Source organism: Hyla sarda, chromosome 11, assembly GCF_029499605.1.
Source record: "Hyla sarda isolate aHylSar1 chromosome 11, aHylSar1.hap1, whole genome shotgun sequence".
Classification (NCBI taxonomy): Eukaryota; Metazoa; Chordata; class Amphibia; order Anura; family Hylidae; genus Hyla; species Hyla sarda.
This window is the reverse complement of record NC_079199.1, coordinates 54,155,774-54,183,343: the sequence shown is the minus strand read 5'-3', so window position 1 is coordinate 54,183,343 and position 27,570 is coordinate 54,155,774. Positions and strand designations below refer to the sequence as shown.

At 39.9% G+C, this 27,570-nt stretch overlaps 1 protein-coding gene across 3 annotated transcripts in view; it reads left to right on the top strand.

The window, feature by feature from the left end:
• MARK3 (microtubule affinity regulating kinase 3) overlaps nt 1-27,327 on the top strand; it is a 95,248-nt gene extending 67,921 nt beyond the window's left edge. Inside the window, exons 9-18 of one of the 3 annotated variants that reach the window (XM_056546939.1) lie at nt 586-705; nt 1,869-1,968; nt 3,450-3,562; nt 4,950-5,103; nt 6,122-6,336; nt 6,744-6,847; nt 9,759-10,016; nt 20,547-20,573; nt 25,359-25,403; nt 26,387-27,327. In XM_056546939.1, coding sequence (XP_056402914.1) covers nt 586-705; nt 1,869-1,968; nt 3,450-3,562; nt 4,950-5,103; nt 6,122-6,336; nt 6,744-6,847; nt 9,759-10,016; nt 20,547-20,573; nt 25,359-25,403; nt 26,387-26,732 — 1,482 coding nt within the window. In that variant the 3' untranslated portion in view covers nt 26,733-27,327. The remainder of the gene's footprint in view (nt 1-585; nt 706-1,868; nt 1,969-3,449; nt 3,563-4,949; nt 5,104-6,121; nt 6,337-6,743; nt 6,848-9,758; nt 10,017-20,546; nt 20,574-25,358; nt 25,404-26,386) is intronic. The other 2 variants (XM_056546940.1, XM_056546941.1) reach the window with 2 other exon arrangements.
• Nucleotides 27,328-27,570: the final 243 nt, after the last annotated feature.

The following is a 27,570-nucleotide window of genomic DNA, read 5'->3' as shown; positions in this document are numbered from 1 at the left end:
TACTCTTTTGGCTTGAAAGGTAAAATGAAGTTATAGAAAATATCTCCCAATAAATTATAAATGAGATTTTCTACATATTTTGTCTTGTTTTATTTTTATTTATTTATTAAAAATGTGATATCACTTCCTGTTTTATGCCTTACATATATCACCTGTCTTTACAATTGTACTCATGTCTGAAGGGCCTTGAAACGTGTCACATAGACATAATCTCTCCATCTTGTCTTGCAGCAGGAATTCTACTTACTTTGATTTGGGGATCGCTGTTTTTTAACCTTTGTATGTATAAATGCTGGTATTATGCTAGTGGAACCTGCAAGCAAATAACATGAAATTTGATTTTCCCAAAAACCTTATGACATCAATATCTGATTTGAATGGTTTGTTCAGGACCCTTAGAATACTTTCTTTGAAGCTATTGCTTCTGTGAAATTGCAGCATTTTCTTGAATGTGGCTGTACTGCAAATTCTGACAAAGCACAAGGGCAGTGATGATGCTGTTCTAGCATAAGAAGAATTTAAGTGCTGCAAAAAGAGATCTTTGTAGGTTGTGTAGTGTGTTAATTGTGCTCTGGTCTTTCCTAGGAATTAAGGGAAAGAGTGCTGCGGGGAAAATACAGAATTCCCTTCTACATGTCAACAGACTGTGAAAACCTCCTTAAACGTTTCCTGGTGCTAAACCCAACCAAAAGAGGCACTCTAGAGGTAAATATTACTTAATTCCTTAAGGCTAGGTTTTCACACAGGTTATCTTTCTGCCATTTTTTGAAAAACTGCCGCTGTGGTTTCTGAGCCGAAGCCAGAAGTATTCAAAATAATACTTCTCCTTTATGTTGGATCCACTTTTGTTCATTGCTGTATTTAAATTGCACCTGTGAGATCATAAAAAAATGCTTTATATATGTTACTCGCTGGGTCATACAGATTCCATACATGTTTATGTGTCTAGTTTCTATATTTTAGCTCACAAATCCCTCCGTTCTTCTGCTCACTCGTTCTGGTATCCAATGCTTAGGAAGGAGTGTGTCAAAGGCAAGCACTGAGCTCACCCCACACTCACCATGCATTTACTTCCTTTCTGAGTCTTCTGTGCTGGCCCCCTTCTCCAATCCCTGCAGACTGCTCTGTATCATTCACCTTTTAAATTGATTATATTAGAAATGTTAAAGGTTTTGCCAATATATACAACGTATAAAAAGTTGGATTCGGACGGTGCCCATTCAAGAAGTGGATTGACTGGAGTGGTTTCAAATACCTTGTGGTGAATGGGTAAACAAAAGACAGAATTGCTGAATTTGAAAGAATTGCTCACATTGACAAGAAAAAAAATTAAAAAACAAAATTGTACCATTAAAAACTACAGATCACAGTGCAAAAATGGCTTTCACAAGGAGAAGAGAAAAATGAAAAAGATTAAAATAAGAAGTTAATGTGTCATTTCTACCATACCTTTTTGGTTGTATTATCAAAGGAAAATCGGAGTTTCCAAAACTTGGCTCAACACATCTAAAGAATCTGTTTGGTAAATAAGAACAGCGGGCTTCTCCTTTATTAAGCTTGTCAGCGACTTCCCTGTATACGGTTAAGCACTGGGGACTCTACACTGCAGGGTTATTCTTGGAATGAACAACTTTAATGAGTAGCAGGCATTAAAACTAATGCAAACAGTAATGAGGAAGTAAAAGCAAATCTCCTTTGAAGATCTTATGCCTTAATGATTTTCTTTCCTCGAGTTTTTTGGGTACAGCCTTAAGAGTAAAGGTGTTGTGATGTTTTCTTTTGTATCTTAAACACATGCCTGCCTAACGATGAGAAAATCGCTATGTATCCTACTCTAAATAATCTTTGTGTTTTCTTTTCCTATTAAGCAAATAATGAAGGACAGATGGATTAACGCGGGACATGAAGAGGATGAACTTAAACCATTTGTTGAGCCGGAGCTTGATATAGCAGACCAGAAACGAATAGGTAATTGTTATGTGCCAGAGCTGGCCCAACACATTAGATTAGACCAGTATTTCCCAACCAAGGTCCCTCCAGCTGTTGCAGAACTACAACTCCCAGCATGCCCGGACAGCCAAAGTCTGTCCTGGCATGCTGGGAGTTGTAGTTTTGCAACAGGCACCCTGGTTGGGAAACACTGGATTAGACTAATGTTGACTGAACCAGCAGTTGTTGGCGACAACCATCAGCAATCTAATGTGCATGAATGGGTGTCCGGCTTTTCTCTTTTTAAGGAAAACGTTGAGAAATAGAAGGCATGTATATTTTAATGTGCCTAATGCCTAGGTAGATAATCCTCCATAAGAATACATGCATCTGACAATTGGGGGAGCGAGCTGTTGGATGAACAAGTGAACAGCCAAAAGCTGTCTAATATGTTTGGTTAGCTTACCTTTTGAAGGCATCTTTATTTGATATGCATTTGCTGTTTGTTGGTTACAGAGGAAAAGAAAGTAAAATTTCTCTGCCTCTGGTTCCTCCTGACCAGTATAGTGATGAGCGGCAGGGACCATATTCGAATTTGCGATATTTCATGAATATATGGGCAAATATTAGTCCTAGGTTTGCGAAATTCACTTTTTTTTTTCCCATGCAAAAATTTGTAATGAAATTCGCATAGTGCGCATTCGCAATTATATCTTTCACCTAAAAGAAAGGAGGAATCAGTGTCCTGTCTGGAAGTACCAATATTCGCATAAATATTTGCATAAAAATTAGCATTACAAAAAGAATATTCTTCATTACGAATATATATCACTATATTCTAAATATTTGCAAAAACGCAAAGTGCGGATATTCGCGTCAAGAATTAGCATTTCGACTATTCGCGCTCAACACTAGACCAGTATTCTTGATATTCACATTAAGAGCAGGGTTACTCGGGCAGCATCAGCAGTGTATTACACGCTGCAAATGCGCCAACGGCAGTCACAGTGCGACTGCAAAGCGAGCTTGCGTCTGTGGCCGTGTAGCTCTGTGTTCGATCGTAGTGGCGGATTTCCTGCTGTCGAAATCTGCCACTATGAGCAGACACATAAAGCTACCGAGCTGCATCCGGGAGCTTGCTCTGCAGTCCTTCTGTGACTGCCTTTGGTGCATCTGCAGTATGAAATACGCTGTGGATGGTGCCCCGTGTGATCCTGCCCCAAGTTAATTTTTAATGACAGGTCTTTACTTGTAAGGAGAACTTGGTAACCAATAGGTTAAGTTACTGATTCACTAGCAGGATGGGTTCTGCCACATAAAATATATTTAAGCGACTGGTGCTAATTCATAAACGCAGTGCAGAGTGCTGGATACTGTTTAGTACCACAGCCTGGTTCTGCAGTACATTACGTGTAGTTGGTATCTGTAGGGTTATGTTTGGTTATTTTACAAGAAGAAATAATCCATTAAGATTCCTGTTAATAATCGAGTTAATTATAATCTGTGCCTTTTTTTTCCAGATATAATGGTTGGAATGGGTTATTCAAGAGAAGAGATTCAAGAATCTCTTAGCAAGATGAAATATGATGAAATCACAGCTACATATTTGTTACTTGGAAGAAAATCATCTGAGGTATTAACACTTGTGCCTCATACATATTACACATTTCTTTAACCCCTTCACTCAAAACAATCTTTTTGCAAGCAAAATTTTAGCATTTTCGTTTTTTCCTCATCTCCTAAAAATCATAACGTGTTCAATTTTGCACCTACAGACCCATATAAGGGGTTTTATTTTTTGCGTCACCAATTGTACTTTGTAATGACATCACTTAATTTATTACATAATCTGCGGTGAAACAACGCAGTGAACTTTTTTTGTAAAAATGACACATTATCTTTATTCTGTATGTCCATACGGTTACAGGGATGGGCTTTATTTATTTTACTACTTTAAAAAAATTATAGCTATATGCACCAAAATTAGTATGTGTAAAATTGTCATCTTCTGACCCCTAGAACTTTTTTTTTTTTTCGCCGTGGGCTGTAGTTTTTATCTGACTTTTTGATCGCTTTTTATTATTTTTATGGAATATAAAGGGACCAAAAATTCACTATTTTGTTTTTTTTTAACGTGTACGCCATCGACAAGCAAAGGCTTATTCTATGCAATCTACTGATTACCAGCCATGGAGCAGTAGATCGCCGATCGGACGACAAGGAGGCAGGTGAGGACCCTCCTGTTGTCCAGTAAGCTGATTGAGACATCACTGCTGATTAGGACATATGAGCTGCCGGGATAGTTTCACTTTCAGTTTAGACGCCGCGATCAACTTTGATTGTGGCGCCTAAAGGGTTTAATACTAAGCAAGAGAGCGAGAGGGGGCACTCATGGGGGTCAATACAATATACCGCTCCTAATTGGACTGGAATATCAAAGTCTCATATACCTCCATTTATGGCCGTCCAGGTATCCTTGTACTGCGACCACCTGCGGGGTGCATATAGCGAAAACTGAGTATCGCAAATCGTACATAGAGAAGAGTAAAATGCACTCACCGCTAGGCTTCGGTCATTAATCTGTGGAGTCCGGGGACATGGGTAAACTCTGCGTGTTCTAGGAGCGCTCGGAGGCTACACCGGTAGTTTCGCGGGATTAACCCACTTCATCCGGCCTAAAGGGTTAATGCCGGGCATCGGCCCAATCGGCGGTGCTCGGCATTAGCCGTGGGTCCTGGCTTCCCGTAGCAACTGGGACCCACTGGGTTTTACCCCTTCTCCGCTTGTGAGAACGGTTTAAACCCTGTTAGCGGGACACAGGACATACAGGTACGCCCTTAGTCCTTAAGGACTCAGGAATGGGGTGTACCTTAACGCCCTGCGTCCTTAAGTGGTTAACAAGACATTGTTCATGTTTTAATAAGCTTACATACAAGTAGCAGTGTTTTTTTTTTCTTCATTGTAATACAAGACTATTATGTCTCCAAGTTTCACCTTCAGAACATGTATTTTATCTACAGTTGGATGCCAGTGACTCCAGTTCTAGCAGCAATTTGTCACTTGCTAAAGTCAGGCCAAGCAGTGATTTGAACAATAGCACTGGACAGTCCCCTCTCCATAAGGTGCAGCGAAGCATCTCTTCCAGCCAGAAACAGAGACGGTACAGTGATCATGGTAAGTAGGCGTTGCTTAACTTACTAAATTGCCTTTCAGAAATTGTAAAACTTAAATGGGCTCTGTCAGATACAAAAACTTTTGATATGTTGTAAAGCATACAAAACCAACAGGTTTTGCAATTGCTTTCATTAGAAAATTTTCAATATTTCCTACTGAAAAAGCCAGTCAAACAACTGCCCCCCCCTGCCTGCTTGGACACATACTAGTCCTGCTGTGTCCATGCATCATCACCTATATCATGGACACATTTACTTGATTGACAGCTGTGGGCGCAGAGCTCACAGCTGGAGGAAAAATCCTCCCACTGTCAGCTTGTGTCCCGCTACTGTCAGTGAGGACAAGCTGGGAGTTGTAGTTTTGCTAATGCTAGGGGAGATGTGAGCAGACAGCATACTGAGGGAGGGGGCGGAGACCTGCACAGTGAGGCCACGCCCCCTCCCTTTAAGAGGAATTAGGACTAGTGAGCTAAATTATAAGGGTAATAAAAAAAATAAAAATAAAGGTGCTAGACACATGAAAATTAGATGTACATGGCCAGGGTTAGGTACTGAGTGATATATTAAAAAAAAAAATGTTTTGTTGTTGTTGGGTCTGACGGGTACGCTTTAAAGCCAATCTAGATTTGTCTGTGCATATATATGCAGTGGCCCCAAAATTAACTCTTACATTGCTGTGGTGGAGTTCAAGGTTTGAAAGGACATTTGCATGACATTTGTGAGCCCCAATGGGGACCAATCGGTTTCTGTACTGCACATAAAAACTGTGCTGTAATGGGTGGTTTATACTGTACTGCTGGGACATTGACTGACAGGGTATGTGGCACTGTCAGCTGCCCCAGCAGCCTACTGCATGCAGATGCTCAGACAGGCATGCTTTGAGCCAGTGGGTGTATGTTAATAATAGTATCTTACACAAAAGTTTGTCCTATTCTCTCATTTGAACAGACTTATTTCACTTTTACCCCCCTTATACCTTCTTTTATTAAAAAAAAAATTTTTTTTGCATTTTGTTCTAGCTGGCCCTGCCGTTCCTGCTGTTACAGCATACCCAAAACGAAGCCAGACAAGCACCACAGACAATGATCTGAAAGAAGAGGTACAATCCCGAAAATCAAGTAGTAGTGCGGTTAGTGGGCGAGGAGTCACTCCTCCTAGCCCGATGCTTGGCAATGCAAACAACCCAAATAAAGCAGATATCCCTGATCGGAAGAAGAGTTCAGTTGTTCCCAGTGTGAGTATATAAATGATCAAACAAACACTACTTACTTTGTAAAACTTTAAAACCATTTTGTATGTCATAAACTTATAATTGTAAGTTTGTGTTGGGGCTGTGATCTTTGTTAGTGGATATTTTTATTTTTCGCCTTCACTGAAACAGTGTTGATCCTGCCAAAAATTCTGTCCTTTAGCTACTCCCTTTTTACTGTTGTCGGGGGGGGGGGAAAGCTGTTGGGCTAAGTAATTAAAATTTAAACAGGAAAAGATTGTTTTTCTGCCATGAAATGCCCCAAACGATCCTGGCAAGTTGTAAATGTTAAAGGTTGAAGTCTGTCAGTTCATATGAACCATGAGAGAGTGCGTTTATGAATTTCCTTTCTGGGTCCTTTTTGCACTAATCTACAGTTTTCTCCACTACAGAATAATTCGACATCTAGTGGAATGACCCGTCGTAACACTTACGTGTGCACTGAGCGCGCCTCCACAGATCGACATTCGGTCATTCAAAATGGCAAAGAAAACAGGTAAGATTTTTTTTTTTTAGGGGCAGTTTAGTAAGTCAAAGACTACAGATGATGTTGATGATAATTCAGGTTATCTGCAGGACAATTATTACTTTCATCCTTTTGTAAAAGATTACATACATAAACTGCTGTGAACATTTGCTGCTCTTGCTAGTCACTGAATGAGTCTCTTCATATTATGACACGTGTGAACTGTTTGTGTAAAATTGCATAAGGGCACTTGATATGGCACAGAGGTGTCAGTGAATTGAAGCAGGCAGCACGTTGCATAGCCCATCACAGTCAGCAGACAAACACTTTCCTGCTTTAATGAATTAAAATGATTGCATTAAAATGTATTTCCTAAAATGTATCCATTCATTATTAATTATACCCAGATTTGCATAAGAATGAAAAGAGGAACCCAAAACTTTGCATGTAACTTGCTTAGAGGTTTAGATTTAGGGCAAAATGCATATGTGTGGGATTTTTTTCTAATGTGGAAAGAAAGTTTAGTTGTGGGACTGCATGTATCATAATGTAAAAATTGTTCAGTAATCCTTCAGACATTTGTGCCTTTTGCTATCATTTGCGACTGTGTTACTGGTCCATTATACTTTTTTGTCTGCAAAAACCTATTCTACCCCCCTTCCCATCACAGCCTGACAGGAATTTTCGCTTATGCAACTAGTCCTGCCTCAGTATGTGCCATATCTTCAATCTTTGCTCGGCTGCGGCATCCGAAATCGATGTCCATGTCAGCCTCCAGGCACTCCGCGACGTTACCAACAAATGCCAGTGAAGCCGATAACTCCGGGCCTGCGTAAGAATATTTAAAAAGAACACCCAAAAACCCCTTTTTAAATTTTTTTTTGTCAAACTAACACATTACCCATTGCCCCTAAGTGTCATACTGTTTTCTCCCTAGTTGTGATGCAAAGCTGTCTGTTCCATTTCCCATTTGGGTCCATTATTATTATTATTTTTTTTCTAGCTACAGCTGTTCAAATATGTACTCATGGTAATGTCATCAGTGGAATTCCATCTAAAATGTATCCCTTGGTCTGTCTGACAGCTGGTAGTTTGTGTGATTTTTCTTCGTGTTGCACTTTTAACAGTTAATAGAAAGTGCAACAGGGTCATGCTGAATACTGGGAACGCCTAAAAGTCTAACACATGACCAATGGTGTGTATAACATTTGTAGTTGATGTCCTTGTGCATTTGGACTAAATTCAGATGTTTTCCATAATCTCTCTTCCCTTTTGTAAATCCAAGGCATTAGTAGTTTGTCATTGTATTTACTTAAAGCACACCTCCAGTGAGACCTGGAAAATATCTGGGGATGTACAATTGATTCCATTCCCAATTTGTCCTTCATGTACTCCTAACAGTCCAAAAAGCAGAGCTACTGCATTCTGGACTCTTATCAGTAGGACATGGGGATGTGAGATTTTGGGCTTTGCTCCCAGCAAGCCTTAGCTTTTAGGTTCTTGGAGGTGTACTTTAAAGGGGTACTCCGTTGGAAAACTTTTTTATTTTTTATTTATCAACTGGTGCCAGAAAGTTAAACAGATTTGTAAATTACTACTTTAAAAAAAAATCTTAATCCTCCCAGTACTTATTAGCTGATGAATACTATAGAGGAAATTCTTTTCTTTTTGGAACACAGAGCTCTCTGCTGACATCACAAGCACAGTGCTCTCTGCTGACATCTCTGTCCATTTTAGGAACTGTGCAGAGCAGCATATGTTTGCTATGGAGATTTTCTCCTATTCTGGACAGTTCTTAAAATGGACAGCAGAGGTCAGCAGAGAGCACTGTGCCTGTGATGTCAGCAGAGAGCTCTGTGTTCCAAAAAGAAAAGAATTTCCTCTGTAGTATTCATCAGCTAATAAGTACTGGGAGGATTAAGATTTTTTAATAGAAGTAACTTACAGATCTGTTTAACTTTCTGGCATCAGTTGATTTAAAAAAATGAATAAAAAGTTTTCCACCGGAGTACCCCTTTTAAGGCTGGTAACCTTTTGCATTCATCCAGTTTATTAAAGGTCCTGAGTTTAGCAGGTTTTGGCTCTGTTCACACTTCATTTGATGTTTACCTGCATAGGGGGTTTATGGACACATAAGGTGTGTATACGTGCCCCTGGCCGTACCCTTTGCATACATCAAAGTGTGAATAGAACATTGAAGGGTATTCCCATCTCAAACCTATCCGCAGGATATGCAGTAAATGTCTGATAGATTTGTGCCCCATTTAGCCTTGTTGCTAAGTTTGTGTAACTCCCATATACGTTTGGAATTTTTAAAACTGTGTAGCACCACAAGCGAAGTTGTTTCTATAACACTAGGATTTATATTTATGCATTTTCCAGAATATCTATGGGAGTAAGCTAAGCAGTCTGCTTTTTGCATGTTTACAGAATCTGGCCACTCTGGTGCCCTCTTGCAAGAAATAGGTGCAGGGCCCAGAGGTGGAACCCCATCTATCAGTCATTTAGATTTGAAATGGGAATAGCCCACAGTCTACCTCTGTTTTGACAAGTGCATATACACAACAAAATTCTAGTGTACTAATGCAAACCAGCATATGCTTCACTTAGATTACTTAGGTTTGTGAAATCTATAACTTAAAGGAGACCTCGTGTCTCCTACCTGTCTTCCGCTTGTCTTACATAATGCTGGGCCCATCATTGTGTCACTGACCACTAGAGTTCTGCTGTGGGAATCACTTGGCATTACCTGCTCATCTTTTTGTCAGGGCTACTTCCCTCAAATGGATGATTGTAATATCTCCAAGACTTGCACTATTCACAGAGCACTTCTCTTTGTGAATACTGCCTGTAGTCTTGTGAGGCACAGCACATTCTTTACTCCTGTGTAGGTGAATTATATATAGGAATGGTTTAGCTCACCTGTCTGCTCTTATCACAGCACAATCCCTGATCAAAGAACATCCGTGGCCTCAACGCACAGCATAACAAGCACCACTACTCCAGACCGCATGCGCTTCCCTCGAGGAACCGCCAGCCGAAGCACTTTCCACGGCCAGCTCCGTGAGCGACGCACTGCAACCTACAATGGACCACCCGCCTCACCCAGTTTATCTCATGAAGCCACTCCTCTGTCACAGACTCGAAGTAGAGGCTCTACTAATCTTTTTAGTAAATTAACTTCAAAATTAACTAGAAGGTAAGTTTTTGGTTGTGTGGGAATTATTTCACCCGTCACTCACTGCGTACCATCACTTCCAAAAGCAAAACAAAAAAACCATGTCCAGCCTTCCAGCTCGTAGGTGCGATGCTTGACTTTATTCACAAAATAGCGTCATAAAAACACAAGGACAGACAGTGACACTTTTTGGCCAGTGTTCTAGGCCTTACTCATACTACGTAGTATGCGTAAGGCCTAGAACACGGGCCAAAACAAATCACTTTCTGCCCTTGGGTTTTTATGACACATTTTGTGAATAAAGTCAAGCATTGCACCAACGAGCTGGAAGGCTGGACATTGTTTTTTTTTGTTTTGCTGTTTGTTTCGGTGGGGTCCTCACTGGTCCGTGCCTCTGTGACGGTGTTTGGAGTGAGCCTTTCTGCTTTTCATCACTTCCAAAAGATCCCTATGTCACCAAGTCTTCTGTTGTATGTTTTGTATCTATATGTATATTATGTGCCATATTTAAAGGTTTGTTTTTGTCCTTTTTTGTTTTATCCTTCCTGTTCTATAAGTTCTGTAAACCTTTCTAGACATGATTTAATATGTTGGCTTCATTAGACCGGTTTACGTTCTTTGCGTAAGCTCTAGTCTCATGTACATAATTTATGTGCATGTACTTAAAGGTACCATGGATCACTGATAACTGTCAGAACAACTGGAGTGTAACATGTTACCAGCTTCTGACCCTTTCCATGCTAGATTCTTCCAACCAGCATATAAATGTGGCATAGACTGGGCATGGCATTCATGCACTTCACTTATGTAAAGAATGTTAGAATAACTGGTAACTTATGGTGTTTTTGTCATGGGAAATCAGTGGTTTACATAGGTTATGGTATGCAGTTTAATATGTAAGGCGATTGTCTTTAGGGCAGCTACATGTAAGGCATTTGCTTAACAAGCAGTAAATGTCTGATTTGTTTTTCTTAAAGGTGCAGGCTCTTGTTTTAGATCTGCACAATGTCCTGTCATATGTAAAGATCTTATACTCTCAAAATGCCTTTCCACTAAAGTGGAAAAACTGGCTCGGTGTATCCTGACTAGCAAACATAACCATACACATAAGAGCAGTAACCATTTTGGCATGGCCATACAGCTATTTATTTTATATTGGGGTATGCTGACTCTCCCCTATTAAAGATTGGGTAACTTAAATGTCAAGGCTTGATCCTTATCAGCGATAAGCTGCTGCTTAGGCTGTTTTCACACTGCGTTAAGCAATGTACATCCAAGACAATTTAATCCAAATGTTAGGACAGGTCCTGGCACATGCTTTAAACAGACCCATAGATCTCCATCTATCCAGCAGAAGCCAAAAGTGTTTCATTTTTGCTTCTATTGGGGATGTACGCTTTGTGATCTGCTGGATGGAAAAGCGCAGACCTTTGCACTATTCCATTGAGCTGGATCCCATAAACCATGTACCCCAACAGTATACATTTTTTTACTATGGGACCGGAAGTATGACAGATGCCACATCCTGTCATAAGTATATGCCTAACCTTATTCCCCTTTCCCTATTGACAACAGCTAATAGGAACATGCGTGGTGTATGAGGAGGATGAGAATAGCTTTCAACCTATAGCTATCAAAACGATTGTATGACCACCTTAATAAAGACGTCCTGGCTGTCAGCCCTGCACAAGGGAGAGGGACTTCTAGATTGCAAAGAAGACATTTTCTTGTACTTAAGTGGGTAGTTTAGAAGGCACTTTAATGGATACAGTTGTGCTGTCTAATTTAATATTAGACTGTCTGTAACAATGCGATTTGACTGCTTCCCTTTAATTTCTTTTCTCCTCATAGCTTCTAATTTGCTTCCTTTATAGGTTTTATGGTCCCTGCAGTACACTTGTGCTATATTTTAGTTATTAAACATGCAAAGGACAATGTTTTTTTCCTTCTTGTTTCCCCTTAGTTGCTTTGTCCCTGTGATTAGCACAGTGCGGAGACAGTCCCATTGTCACTCATCGCTTATTTTGCTATCAAAGTTTACTATAGGAGTCTCCCAGTAAAAGTGGATAGTAGCGTGAGTGGGAACACTTGTTTTTTATCCCACATATATATATTTACTGCTTGTTAAGTATTATGCCATAGATGTGTATCGCTGTGTAGTATTAAACCAGATGCCTTCTATTTCTTTTCAATCTGGACCAGGGATGAAAGTGCAGCCTGCTGAGCCTTTGAGACACTGTAAAGTATCGATTGTATCATTGCTTTCTGTTCTGTAGAGTAGAGCCTTTGCTAGCGTAAAGTATTATTTTAGAATGTGTAAATGCATTTAACACTTGCAATACTTTGGGCAGTCCAAGCTGCTTAAACTTTAAAGGGGTACTCCGTCCCTAGCATCTTATCCCCTAGCTAAAGGATAGGGGATATGTCAGATCGCGGGGGTCCCGCTGCTGGGGACCCCTGGGATCTCTGCTGCTGCATGCCGCTATCGTGACGTCACAGCTCCCCCGTGCTGTCACGGTCCGCCCCCTTAATGCAAGTCTATGGAAGGGGTAATGATGGCCGCCACGCCCCCTCCAATAGACTTGTATTGAGGGGGCAGAGCCATGTTGTCACAATGCTCCGCCCCCTGTATTGCCTGTCATTACGCATCAATAATGATAGCGGGGTGCTGCAGCAGAGATCCCAGGGGATCCCTGACATCTTATCCCCTATCCTTTTAATGGGAGATGAGATGTTTAGTGCCGGAGTACCCCTTTAATACTACAGTGTTGTCTTGTTCATTCCTAGTAAACCCCCTCACTTTTGTGTATCTACTTTTTGTAGTAGTCTCTTAAATATGCAATGTCTAGAACTTGGATTATTTGACACAAATGTACATTGTAACTTTAACACTAAATCTACCTCCAAGTTACCTGCTAGTGTAATCTGGTATTGCACATACATTTGTTCATATAAAGTTCTATTGTTTTGTATTTGAGGGGGGTGGGGGGGGGGGGGGCGCAAAGTTAAATCCTGATTTTAAAGAGGAACATTTTTGAAGCTTACTCTCTAGACTATTCATTTTTCACAGTGGGGTGATTCTTTAAGGTTCAATGTTATATGCATTACTTTTGCAAGTTGGTCTCTTCTGGTTTCCCTTGCACACCCTCCCACTCCAAATATATATATATATATATATATATATATATATATATATATATATATGCATAGGGGCCCTGCAAATTGTAACTTTTGCAGTGGATTGCATTCTTAGATCAAGCAACACAAATGCAGTTATTTTTTTTTCCCCCCAGAATTGCAAAATGTATATTATGAAGTTGCATTATTAGCAACTAATTAGCAACATAATTCCCAATTTTTATTTTTTTTTTGTCTTATTTTAGCACTAAAATAGTAAAGTAACTTCATTTCAGTTTCTACAAGGTGGTTTTTCTTGCAGGGAATAATTGAAATGGAGATTTTATATTCCTGAAGGAACTATTCTAATAACTAAGTATATAGTATTGTATGGCTAAGGCCATTTTAAATATGCAGTTGGCTTAAAAATGTAGGCAAGTCGTGAGTATGTTCTATAGGCTTGGTCAGCTGTGATAAGTGGGTCCAGCTGTGCTGCATTTTTTTTTCCTGCACATTTCCTTTTAGTCCACGTTATGTATTAGGGTGGAGTCACACCACGATTTTGTTATACGGTTTTGTCATGCAACCGTACATAAAACCGTGCCCATAGACTTCCCATTCAAAACTGTATGCACCATAATATATACGGTTGTCTCCGTTTTTTCAAACCATACGGTTTTTTACTTTTTTTTTTTTTTTTCTTGACCAAATAATGTGGTTTTTGGTCCGGGTGAAAAAAACGTATTGAACCGCAATCAGACATCTTATCCCCTATCCTTTGGATGGGGGATAAGATGTCTAGGGGCGGAGTACCCCTTTAAAGAGGCCTGTGAAAAATGAAAGAAACAAGCTGGTTGCTATAGGCAACTGGACAACATTTTTTTCTGCACAGGTTTTGATAAATCTGCCCCTCAGGGTCTATAGATTGAGCTGACTGTTGGGATTCATTCTGAACGGCATTGGGCTGCTTAAGGTGTATTGTAATGTATGCAAGCTGCGAAAGACAAACGGCAAAACCTTTTATTATTATCATTATTATTACCAAAGGCAGAAATGGTTTTATCTACATAAGACAGTCACTAATATATGCAAAACTGCTCATGTCCTTTAAAGGGAATGTTACCCAGTTAGGGCTTCTTTTTTTTTTTATTGTGTTAACCAAAATAGGTTTAAGTTTAGGTTTCCATGTAACTATATATAAACAAAAAATTAACAGTGAAACCGGCCATTAAAGGAATACTGCAGCCTAAGACAACTTAGGGGATAAGTGTCTGATCGTGGGGAGTAGGGGGGCGGGGACCCAGAACTTCAGTGGCTAACCCCATGCAGGATACGTGTCAAACACAGCATGATACCGTGGCTGACACCACCCCCCCCCCCCACCCCACCCCACCCCCATGTATCTTTATGGGAGAGGCAACGTTCGTGCATCTCTGCCTCTCCCATAGAGCTGAATGGAGGAGGCATGTCTGTCGACCTCTTAGTGAGGTAGATGACATAAGCATTAGCTGTGCAGAGCTCCAGCTGTTCCGAGCCCCATACGGGAGAAGGGGTCCCAGTGCTCGGACTCCCCACGATCAGACACTTATCCCCTATCTTGCAGATATGGGATAAGTTGTCTTCGGCTGCAGTACTTCTTTAAGCCTTGTTAGGCTAACACTTCCTGTTCTGGTAAGAAAGTAAACTTTTTTTTTTGGCATCCTCTCTCTATTTCAGACAGGCTTGCAATAAAAGACGCTAAGATACTGTATATCAATAGCTTAGGATCACACAATTTATCATAGGGGGTGGTCACAGCTCACCTTTTCCTCTTTGCACATTAGTTTCTGCACATGTCCACAAGACTCCCGTAGTATTCAATGAGTTCTCTCCAGACTATGGGATACTATGGTCCATATGACTGCTGTAAAGCATATCCTTATTGATGTTAGATGTAGCTCAGGCAAGATGGCCGCCCTTATAATCATGCACAGAAAAAAATCAGAACATAAAAACAGATAAGTGGAAAAAATGTAGTATTATAAGCTCTAAATTAGTATAATAGTGCCCGCCTGAGCTTCTCATTAGACAGGCTCTCTCCTTTTCATATGCTTTACACTGCAGTTGTGCTTGCTCAGATTGGTTGCTGGTCGCAGTCACAAACTCATCATGAGCCTTATTTCCCTCAGTGTCCACAGTCATGCAGACATGACATACACAATTGCGGTTTATTGAACTAGTGAGTTTCATGAATGTTCCTCTTTAATTTGTATTTGCATTATAGTTGGCCTAGTATTTATTCCTAAAAGTTTATTTTTCTTGTGCCGATGGGTGTCCATTTCTCGAACAAAGACCAACTTGTATTGTGTTTTGTCTGTACCTTTAAGAGAGTGTTACTGCTGCCTTAATGTTTACTTTATGCTTCAATTATTTTCTTTATAGTCATTTGGTGCAAAAAACTAACATTATAACCAGTTTTGAGAACATTGTGGACAATTCATTTGTTTGTAGTGTACATTGCAATATATATCTCAAGACTAGTTTACACCAATCTGTTAACAGCGATACATTAATGTCTATGGTATGTGTGTATGGTATGTGCAACAATTTACATGAACTCTAGCAGGAAAAAAAAATAATCTCAGGGCCAAATAATCAAGTCTAAATTATGTTCCAAATTCAACTTAAGACCTTTTCATCAGAGAGCAGTCCAACATCTGGCAGGTCCAGAGGCTCTAACATTGAAGAATCTAATCCTGCTGCTGCTGTGTCTTAGTTAACTATCTTGAATTAAGATGTCTGTAAAAGAAACAATTTTTTGACATAGTTTCCAACCTAACTTGCTTGTAACAAAGTTAAATAAAACTTTCAGAAATACCCTGTTTGTGTGACATACTTAGTTCCATAGTAAATTAAGATGACTGTTTTCATGTGTACCAACATATAGAAAATGTATTCACTTCACACACATTAGAATAATTATGAAATTCCTGTATTCTAGCATCTGATAATTTGCCACGGTCTCAAGACCTGACCCCTACGAACTTTATTTATTTTATTAAGGCTATTGACACCTTCAAATGTGTTTTTATTTGCAACGTTTGCAATAAAGTAAAACAGATTTGTAATTTTGGTTTTCATTAAAAAAATCTTCCCTTTTGGTTGCTGCAGGATGCAATACAGCGCAAGTTGCTTTATGCTGTTCAGGACTTATCCTGTCTGACTCCTTAAATTGGAACTCTGCTGAAAAATTCTAATTTCCCTATCCAAAGAATAGGCGCATAAGATGTTAGATTGCAGGGGTCCCGCCAATGGGACCCCTGCGATCTCCTGCCCAGCAGAGGCATCCGGGACATGTAAGCTTGCTGCTTCCGTGTTTGTGACGCCATGCCACTCTCCATTCATTCATCCATAGATGTGAATGGAGGGGGCGTGGCTGGCATAGCCAGTCATCGGGCCATGGAGCGGAGTTTGCTCCATGCACCGAATGACAGGTGATGCAGTGGAGATCGCAGAAGTTCCCAGCGGCAGGATAATGTTTTTAGCGGAGCACCCCTTTAATGCTAACCTAAGTTGGGTAGTGGGCAACAGAAAAAGATTTAGCCTTCAGTAGAGATGATGATGTGACTTCCTACTACACAAAATGAGCTAGAGCTGCTTACGTTGTATTGTAACACATGAAAGCTGCAGAGGCAAAATACAAGAAATGATTTAGTTAAAACTAACTTTAAATCTGTTGCATTTATAAAAGTACATATAGTAATGTGTAGAGGTGTCCATAACCTTTAAAGAGGCTTTATGAAATAAGTAAAATGGTTTATTGTGCGCAGTACTGGAGGCCGTATCTCCAGAAGGATATAGATACTCTAAAGAGAGTTCTATCTTCTCTTCAGAAAAGTGGTCGCTGCAAATACAGTGAAGGAGTTTAAGCATACATGGGATAGGCATAAGGCTATCCTTCATATAAGATAGGGATAAGCATAAGGCTATCCTTCATATAAGATAGGGATAAGCATAAGGCTATCCTTCATATAAGATACGGATAGGCATAAGGCTATCCTTCATATAAGATAGGGCCAGGGACTAATCATAGGATTCAGAATATTGGGCAGACTAGATGGGCCAAATGGTTCTGATCTGCCAACACATTCTATGTTTCTGTGTTTTGCTTTCTTTGCAGAAAACTGCATCATTCTTGTTTTTATAGGTTGTGTCTGGATTGCAGTATAACACCATTCAAGAAAATAGAACTATTCTGCAATACTAGACACAGCTCATTGACAAGGTTGGCACAGTTCCTGGAGGGAAATAGTTTATGATCTCAGACTACTACTTTAAGGTTACCTGTTTTTCCTGTGCACACCTAAATTCTAAGATTTTATTATACTCATCCAATCAGGCCAGATTAGAGGAATTGTTTGTACAGTATGTAGTGGAGTTGCACTTGGTATTGTATTTTACAGAAAGTGTTTATTTGTCCAGTCTTTTGTGCCCCTTTCTATTTTTATGTCAATGAAGTATATGTAAAAGCTTATAATAACATTCACATGTGTAATGTGTTATGAGAACTACAGAAATGTCAGATACGCTTGTGGAAAGAGATTTTCCTTCATCACTCGGGATACTGCTAGTGCCTAGCTTGGAATGTCTGATCATGCAGAACGAGACTATATGAAACATATATGATCTGGGATACCTGCCATTTGTTCGATTTAGACAAGACAAAAAGAAGACTGACACCCTGACATTTAAACCATTCAAAAATGAAAGATCATACTGTGACATTTAAGGGACATAAAAATGCCTGAAGGTGGTGACAAGTTAGTGATGGTCAACAGACCACAGAAAGAGACTGCATTGAGAGTCTACAGTGAGCTGATGTAATGGCCGAACTGGATATATTTGCCTGACCAAGATCTATCAGTCTATGACCAACATTACATCAGCTTTTGTGAATGTTATTAGCAGCTTCTTTTAATGTAAAAATGTTTATAATTTGATGTGCCCTTAAATACAGAAACACAGGAATTTGTCATAAAATGGACTTTCTATGTTAAAAATAGAAGGCCAAAATGGATACTGTTATACCTAGTGCAGGCCCTGGGGGCTAGAGCATGACAGGGTTTAACACTGCCAAAAGAGAATCATTGTGTCATGCATCGCCCCTCCAGCACTGAACTTGTCTAATCTATACATGTTCTCTTTGATCTTTACATCATGGCTGTATTGGGCGGGAACACGATATTCCATAGCTGAGTGAATGCTCCATGCAGAACGTTTACACTGTCATGTTTTGTACAGGGCCTGAAAACACCTTCCCGTCCCTGTGGCCTGGCACTATGTATATGTCTTGTACAGGTTATTTCGGATGTAACCATATCTGTACTTTATAAAATGAAGTCTTATAAGGTCACAGAAAATGTACCCACAATTATAGACCCCTTTCTATAAATCAAAAGTACAAATAAAGAGAAGAAAACGTTTAATATAATTACACAAGGTCACAGCTTCTTTCCATAAAGATGCAGCTGCTGCCACTAGAAGGTGCTTCTCTGCCTCATGCAGCAGGAAGTTATACAGCAGAAATGGGCCGTACTATAGTGAATTCAGCACTAGATGAGAGAGAGGACTCTAGGTGCAGCAGCATGTGTGTTTTGTTCTCTAGCTGCGATGTCTGGTGACTTGGCTGCAAGGCAAACAGAAATCCAGGAGCAGTCATAGTGTGCCATTTCCTTCTCAGCCAGCTTGATTAATCAGATTTGATCTGATCATTAGCAGTAATCCAATCTCTCAGTGAAGCTGAAAATCCATCTAGTCGGTCTCTTTTGGATAGATTTCATCATTAAATCTGGAATTATTGAAAAGGGGCAGGAGGTTTGGGGGAGGAGCTAAGGAGTGTAAGTTGATGACTTATGTGTATTTACAGTGGTTACATTCTCTACTAAAATTAACATATGCTTTCCCACCATACTCACTGTTTAAATATACACTCTGTAATAATCACCTGAATTACTACTTAAAGGGGTACTCCACCCCTAGACAACCTATCCAAAGGATAGGGGATAAGATGTCTGATCACGGGGGTCCTGCTGCTGGGAACCCCCTGCGATCTCTTCCTCAGCACCCTGTCATCTGCTGCATGGAGTGAACTTTGCTCCTTGCCTGATGGGCGATACAGAGGCCGGAGTACAGTGATGTCATGGCCCCACCCCCTTGTGATGTCACGACCAACCTCCTCAATACAAGTCTATGGGAGTGGGTGTTACGGGGGCCACGCCCTCTCCCATAGACTTGCATTAAGGGGATGTGATGTCACGAGGGGACGTGGCCATGACGTCACAATACTCTGGCCCTGGTCACAATACTCTGGCCCTGTATCGCCCATCAGGCACGGAGCAAAGTTCGCTCCATGCAGCAGATGACAAGGGGTGCGGAGGAAGAGATCGCAGTAGAACCCCCCCCCCCGATCAGACATCTTATCCCCTATCCTTTGGATAGGGGATAAGCTGTCTAGGGGTGGAGTACCCCTTTAAAGAGGTTCAGTCTTACAACCTGCTCAAATTAAATGTTTTTTTCTAGGACATTTTGGCTGATGATCTATCCAAAGGATAAGCCCTCAATCTCTCATCAGCGCCCCACACTATATAGTAATTCGTTGTATACTGGTCGCAGCTTGGCTCCTAATGAAGTAAATGAGAACAGCACTGCAGTTACCTGACACAATCACTACACAATGAACAGCACAGAGCTTCTGTCCCCGCTCACTGTACAGTGTGGGGTGCCGAACAGCTGATCAGCAGGGGGTGGATGGGCAATCAATCAGTCTAGGGAAAAAACCTCAACCTAAATCCACACACACCATATGGGCTCAAAGTAGCACATTGATTAAAATCAACTCTCCCCACCTCCTTCCATAAATTGAGGTACTTTACTACCTATTACAATATTGTGATTTTTTTTTTTCTGTTGAATATGTGACCATTTCTTTTCATTTTAGTTTTTTTTTATCAAATTCATAAAAAATGTCTTTCCTTTTACAGGCTGAATCAGATTAATAAAGCAGGGTGACATGGGACATTGCATGTTATGACTGCACCTGGATTTCTGTTTTGAGTTGTAGCAAATTACTCAGCCGTGGTATAAGTAAACTCCAATTTGGCTATTTTTTTTTTATTTCCTACTGCTATAATAATCAGAATTACTTTTACATGTAGAAGTCCACGCAAAATTACAATTGCTGTTATGTTTCCATTTTTTTGTTTAAGTCTGCATGCCTGGTGTAACCTTTTCCTTCTGAGAATGTTCACATCAAGACCAGTGACTCGGGGAGGTGTTTATTTCGGGATGTGACTATACATTATGCACAAGACTTGAATTGCTTTTTTTTTTTTCTTAATTTTTTTGCACATCTTAATTTTTTTTACTTTTTGCTTTTTCTTGTTTTTGTTTTTTTAGAAACATGTCATTCAGATTTATAAAAAGGTAGGATTTAAGTTGCTATGTATATATTTTTTTCTATATAACTTGTCTTTCTGGATCTGATTTTTCTGAGTACTAAACTTTCTGCTGAAAACTAAAATTTGATGGAGACAACTGCGTCTTTCCTACTTTTCACTGGATGATATAACTTAATCAGCTGAGCATGTCCTGTGCACTTTGCAACCATTAGTCATGAGTGTCATAAAATGTCATGTTTCATTTTTACTAATATACACTTGGCATGCCAGCAGCAGAAGGTTTGTGGTGTTAATGTTTAAAATCAATGTTTATTTTATTGTAAGGTAAGTTTGTTGGAGCTTTATTTTGTGTGTATAGTCATACCACCGCCTAACAAGTACTAGTGTAGTATACACATTTACATACCATAATCTCATAGGATAGTGCATTCATACAAAGTACTACAAAATGTCCCTTACAAATAAACAGGGATCTGTACTTTCTCAATACGAAGCCTGTTGAGCGACAACCATACTTACTAATGCAGTTTGCGATCTCCCTTGGAATGTCACACTAGTATTAAAGGGGTTATCCAGGAAAAACTTTTTTATATATGTCAACTGGCTCCAGAAAGTTAAACAGATTTGTAAATTACTATTATAAAAAAATATCTTAATCCTCTCAATACTTATGAGCAGCTGATAATTATTGGAAGGATTAACATTTGTTTATAGAAATAATTTACAAATCTGTTTAACTTTCTGGAAACAGTTGATCTAAAATAAAACATGTTTTTCCTGGAATACCCCTTTAACTTTAGGGGCTTATGCACAGGGTGAGGTGCTCAAATTTAGTGTACCAAACTTTCCCTCTTAAAGGGTTGGGCATGTTGAAATGCAGTCTAGTTGCTTTTTTTTGCCTGATGGCACTTGTTTGGGGACAACCAGGTTCCCAACACTCTCACTTAAAGGTGCCCATACACCTTATACTAAAGTCGGACAGACCTGCTGTTTTCTGAGGGTTCGGCTGACTCTCTTAGATTTACTGGCCTCGCTTTTGTTCTTGGAGGTATAAGCCGGCTTAAGAGTTCTCTGGCAGTAGCTTACCCCTGGCCTCCCCATAGACAACACATGGACCTTTGGCCATGCCGAAATGAGTGAAAAAAAATACCGTCAAATACCGTGGAGCCTCCATAAGTTTGAAAAATACCGTGATACACATTTTTGGTCATACCGCTCAGCACTAATGGGGAGGTTGGGAGAGAGAATGTTCAGCTGACATTTATTGTGTTCGATTTGTGCTCGAATTTGCTTGGTTCAGCAATGTTTGGCTAGCTGACATTTGTCTCCTGAGTGATGTAATGAGATTCCTGTCAATCACATTGGCCCAAATTTATCAAACTGTGAGAGAGAAAATGGAGGGATTTTTTTTTCCCACAGCAACCAATCACAGCTCAGCTAACGAGCTCTCGTAAAGTGAAAGCTGAGCTGTGATTGGTTGCTGTGGGAAAAATCACTCCATATTTTCTCTCAGTTTGATAAATTTGGGCCAGTGTGATTGACCGGAATCTCATTAAGTCACTCAGAAGACAAATGTCATTTTTTTCTCTGTTTAATAAATCGGTGCCATTGTGTTTCACAAATTGTTGGCAGTCAGGCTCGATTTTAATTCTGTTAGGAAAAATCCAATGTAATAGGCAAAACCCTCACTATGCAGACTGCACAGGTTCAAATTTGATGAAAAAAAATGCCTTATCAAATCATCCCAAAAAGGTAAAATCGGGCCATTTAGTGCCTCCAAAAGCCCCTTAAAGGAGTAGTCCAGTGTTTTTACTACTTTACCCGCTATCCGGGGATAGGAAGTAAAATACTGGACTATCACTTTATTTTTTGTAAAATGAAATAATTTAGCAACATAGTCATGGCTGTAAATGTTGGCACCCCTGAAATTTTTCATGAAAATGAAGTATTTCTTAAAGAAAAGGTTTCCAGTAAGGCTGGGTCCACACTACGTTTTGTCCCATACGGGAGCGCATACGGCAGGGGGGAGCTAAAAGCTCGCGCTCCCGTATGTGACCGTATGCGTTCCCGTATGCCATTCACTTCAATGAGCCGACCGGAGTGAAACGTTCGGTCCGGTCGGCTCATTTTTGCGCCGTATGCGCTTTTACAACCGGACCTAAAACCGTGGTTGACCACAGTTTTAGGTCCGGTTTAAAAGCGCATACGGCGCAAAAATGAGCCAACCGGACCGAACGTTTCACTCCGGTCGGCTCATTGAAGTGAATGACATACGGGAGCGCATACGGTTACATACGGGAGCGCGAGCTTTTAGCTCCCTCCTGCCGTATGCGCTCCCGTATGGGACAAAACGTAGTGTGGACCCAGCCTAACACATGTTTTGCTACACACGTTTATTCCCTTTGTGTGTATTGGAACTAAACCATAAAAGGGAGGGAAAAAAAAGCAAATTGGACATCAAACTCCAAAAATGGGCTGGACAAAATTATTGGCACCCTTAACTTAATATTTGGTTGCACACTCTTTTGAAAAAAATAACTGCAGTCGCTTCCTATAACCATCAATAAGCTTCTTACGCCTCTCAGCCAGAATGTTGGACCATTTTTCCTTTGCTCCAGGTCTCTCCTATTGGAAGGGCGCCTTTCCTCAACAGCAATTTTAAGATCTTTCCACAGGTGTTCAATGGGATTTAGATCTGGACTCATTGCTGGCCACTTCAGAACTCTCCAGCGCTTTGTTGCCATCCATTTCTGGGTGCTTTTTGACATATATGTTTGGGGTCATTGAGGGAGATTTATCAAAACCCGTCTAGAGGAAAATTTGCTAAGTTGCCCATAGCAACCAATAAGATCGCTTCTTTCATTTTGCAGAGGCCTTGTTAAAAATGAAAGAGGCAATCTGGTTGCTATGGGCATCTCAGCAACTTTTTCCCTGGACAGGTTTTGATAAATTTCCCCCATTGTCCTACTGGGCTGTACAGTGTGACGCAAAATCCGTTGGTAATCCTCAGATTTTGTGATGCCTTGCACACATTCAAGGCACCCAGTGCCAGAGGCAGCAAAACAACCCCAAAACATCATTGAACCTCCACCATATTTCACTGTAGGTACTGTGTTCTTTATTTTGTAGGCCTCATTCCGTTTTTGGTAAACAGTAGAATGATGTGCTTCACCAAAAAACTCTATCTTGGTCTCATCTGTCCTCAAGACTTTTTCTCAGAAGGATTTTGACTTACTCAAGTTCATTTTGGCAAAACGTAGTCTTGCTTTATGTCTCTGTGTCAGCAGTGGGGTCCTCCTGGGTCTCCTGCCATAGCGTTTAATTTCATTTAAATGTTACGGATAGTTCGCGCTGACACTGATGCTCCCTGAGCCTGCAGGACAGCTTGAATATCTTTGGAATTTGTTTGGGGCTGCTTATCCACCATCGGGACTATCTTGCATTGACACCTTTCATTAATTTTTCTCTTCTGTCCACGCCTAAGGAGATTAGCTACAATGCCCTGGGTTGCAAACTTCTTGATAATGTTGCGCACTGTGGACAAAGGTAAATCTAGATCTCTGGAGATGGACTTGTAACCTTGAGATTGTTGATATTTTTCCACAATTTAGCTTCTCAAGTCCTCAGACAGTTCTCTTCTCTTTCTGTTGTCCATGCTTAGTGTGGCGCACACAAACACTCAATGCAAAGACTAAGTGAACTTCTATCCTTTTTATCTCCTTTCAGGTGTGATTTTTATATTGCCCACACCTGTTACTTGCCCGGGTGAGTTTAAAGGAGCATCACATGCTTGGAACAATCTTATTTTTCCACAAGTTTGAAAGGGTGCCAATATTTTTTTCCAGACCATTTTTGGAGTTTGGTGTGACATTACACACACAGGGAATAAACGTGTGTGTGTGTATAGCAAAACGTGTTACTGCAATCCCTTTTCTGTGAGAAATACTTAATTTTCTTGCAAAATGTCAAGGGTGCCAACATTTATGGCCATGACTTTGAAGAGAGGCTCATATAGACTGCACACAATGTTATCACATTCTTATTATAAGCCAGTTTCCTTAAAAAAATAAAAACCAAAACACTCAACTTCCCCAGTACTGTGGTATTCTTAAGAACCCTCCTGCCACTTCATTTGGTAATATGAAAGTTGGCTTAAAATATCACATTCAGACTAGGGACACGACATAATAATTTAATGACCGTTGTACTTGGCTGTGAATATTTCATTAACATTGTTCCAATAAAAATTGCCCAAGAATTCTATTAATGTTTGGCCACCACATTCACTGCTTTGTCTTATACATGTTTTACTGCATCACACTGGTTCAGAACATAAATACAGCTTTGTGATTGTGGGAGAATTGGTTGAGATTGCCATAAATAATGATAGGGGAAATGCAATCAATCACTTTTCAGTATTGCTATGGGCAGCTACTTCACCCCCAGCCCATTCTCCCCCTTTTGCCAACTCTGTTTACAGTGAGATATATAGATATAGTAAGTGTGGTGCATTTCCCAGCTCCCCTTTCTATTTCCCTCACTTTTCTGTTTTCAAGAGGGAATTCATTAGGGATATGTGAAGTTGTATTTTCCATATCACACTTCATATCTCTATGCCTCCGCTATATACATATGACAGGGACTTCATCTTGTAAATTGTCCATGATCTCTTATGATGTCTTCCCTCTCCCCCTGTGAATCTATATTTTGCTGACAATTGATGTAAATCTGATCAGCTGACTCATTGCTTGAACACCAGTGTAAGATTTCTCTTCTGCTTGTCTTTGCTTTTTGCATTGTTTTCAATAAGGCTCCCGACTGAATCTGAAAGAAACGGGAGATATGAGGGCTCCAGGTGAGGGCAATATAACTTTATTTTTATTTTAACATCACCCATAAGCATTCAGTTAACCCTTTCATGAGAATGTTTTTGCATGTCACTCTTGCATCAACTGCATTTACTCAAGTGTTAATTTAGTTAATGTTTGCATGTGAATTTTTGTCTCGTATGCTATGGGACATAATGTGGTGGCTTCATGGGACATTCTGCATCATCTTGTTTAAGATAACAAAACCTGCTGTTTTGTGTATACAGCTCTTATGCAAACCTATCTGTGTCTATTGTCACAAGTCATAATATTCTGCAGTCATGTTTTTATTTACTGTTTGGCAACCTGCACACAGTTAGGATACATTCACACGTACAATGTTTGCTGCAGAATTGATGTAACGTTAACCAATATAACTGAACGAGTCAACACCGCATCGTATCTGCAGCATACACAGTACGTGTGACTGTACCCTAAAAGTGAGCAGAATAAAAAGCTTGACAGCGGGTCACGCTACACACAGGATTTTTGTAGTCTGTTACCATACGAAGACACACACCGGTCAGTATATACAAATGATAGATTTTTTTTTATTTTTATGAATCTGCATAGTTGTTAATATTTTTATTCTGGGTAGAGGAAGAACATTGGTTACAGTTGCATTAAGCACCCTTTATTTGATTGCAAGTTTTTTTTTAAAGAAATTGAATCACTAGGCCTTCCTAAATATAGTCTTGGGTGGCCAATCCTGTGGTGGAGGTCCATATTGTATGTCAGACAATTTTCTCAGAAAAAAAAAATAAATGTAGTATTTTACCTTGACAGACGAGATCCATTTAACCTCATGTTTCAGTTGTATGTTTTTTTGGTAGTAGATTTACAGACTGTCTCAGGTAATTGTGGTACCCCCGCTCCCTCCTGATCTGTAATGTATGGATAGCACTTTTATGTTTGCCCATCCCACCTTGGAGTGACTGCCTACAAAAGAGTAACTTCTCTTCTCTTCTAGTCGTAATGTGTCAGGGGACCAGAAAGATGAGAACAAAGAGTCAAAGCCACGGTCGCTGCGGTTTACCTGGAGCATGAAAACCACCAGTTCCATGGATCCCAGTGACATGATGCGTGAGATTCGCAAGGTTCTAGATGCCAACAATTGTGACTATGAGCAGAGAGAGCGCTTCTTACTCTTCTGCGTCCACGGTGATGGCCACGCCGAAAATCTTGTCCAATGGGAGATGGAAGTGTGCAAACTGCCAAGGCTCTCTCTGAACGGGGTGCGCTTCAAGCGGATATCTGGGACATCAATAGCTTTCAAAAACATTGCTTCCAAAATTGCCAATGAGTTAAAACTGTAAAATAAGGAAAGGGGGGGGGATTGGGCGAACAATCAAGTTGTAAATTACGTAGCAATTCAAAAAGTGTTTTCCCGGAGAACACTGGTTTAATGTATAGAATTATTTAGGCAATAATTCCTGCATCTCCTGAAATCATGATATTACAAATGGAACAAGCTGCTGGAACGGGGAGAGTTGGACTTTTTTTTTTATTTTATATAAATATATATATAAGTGCACTACAGCATTAAAGTTGCCTACCATGTAAATTATTTACTTTATGGCTTTTTTTCTGTTTATAATGATTGTTGCAGCCTAATATATTTCCGTATTGATATCCATCATGTATGTATGTGCAAGTATGGATGTTATGTTTGCGTTAAGAACACAATTGTTTACCCCACCCCATAAAAATAGCTGTTTAACGCAGGCCTCCTTTAACACCAATATTTTTTTTTATTTTTTTATTTTTTTTTACACTCCTTAGATTGCGCAAGTGTCAACTGCACATGTCATTTGACAGTATTTTTATTGTTCCTGTGGGAAGGCTAAAAGAAAAATTCAGTGACGAAGTTTGAGAATTGTAACTTATGCGCGTGATGATGGCAGCAAATAAAACATGTTCCTGCTAAAAAAAAAAAAAAAAAAAAAATTTAAATAGTCTGTGTTCCTTGGTAGACGCTCTGGTTATCCCGTAAAATTGTCTACTTAATCATAAACTTCTCTTTCGTTAATTCTTCATAAAGCCTTAAAATTTGGTGACTGCCATTAACCTCTAAACTTCAGCAATAACAATGATGAGGATGGGGATACTTGTGTTTTTAGGGGTCTTGATACTTTTATAAACAGGAAGTGCTAT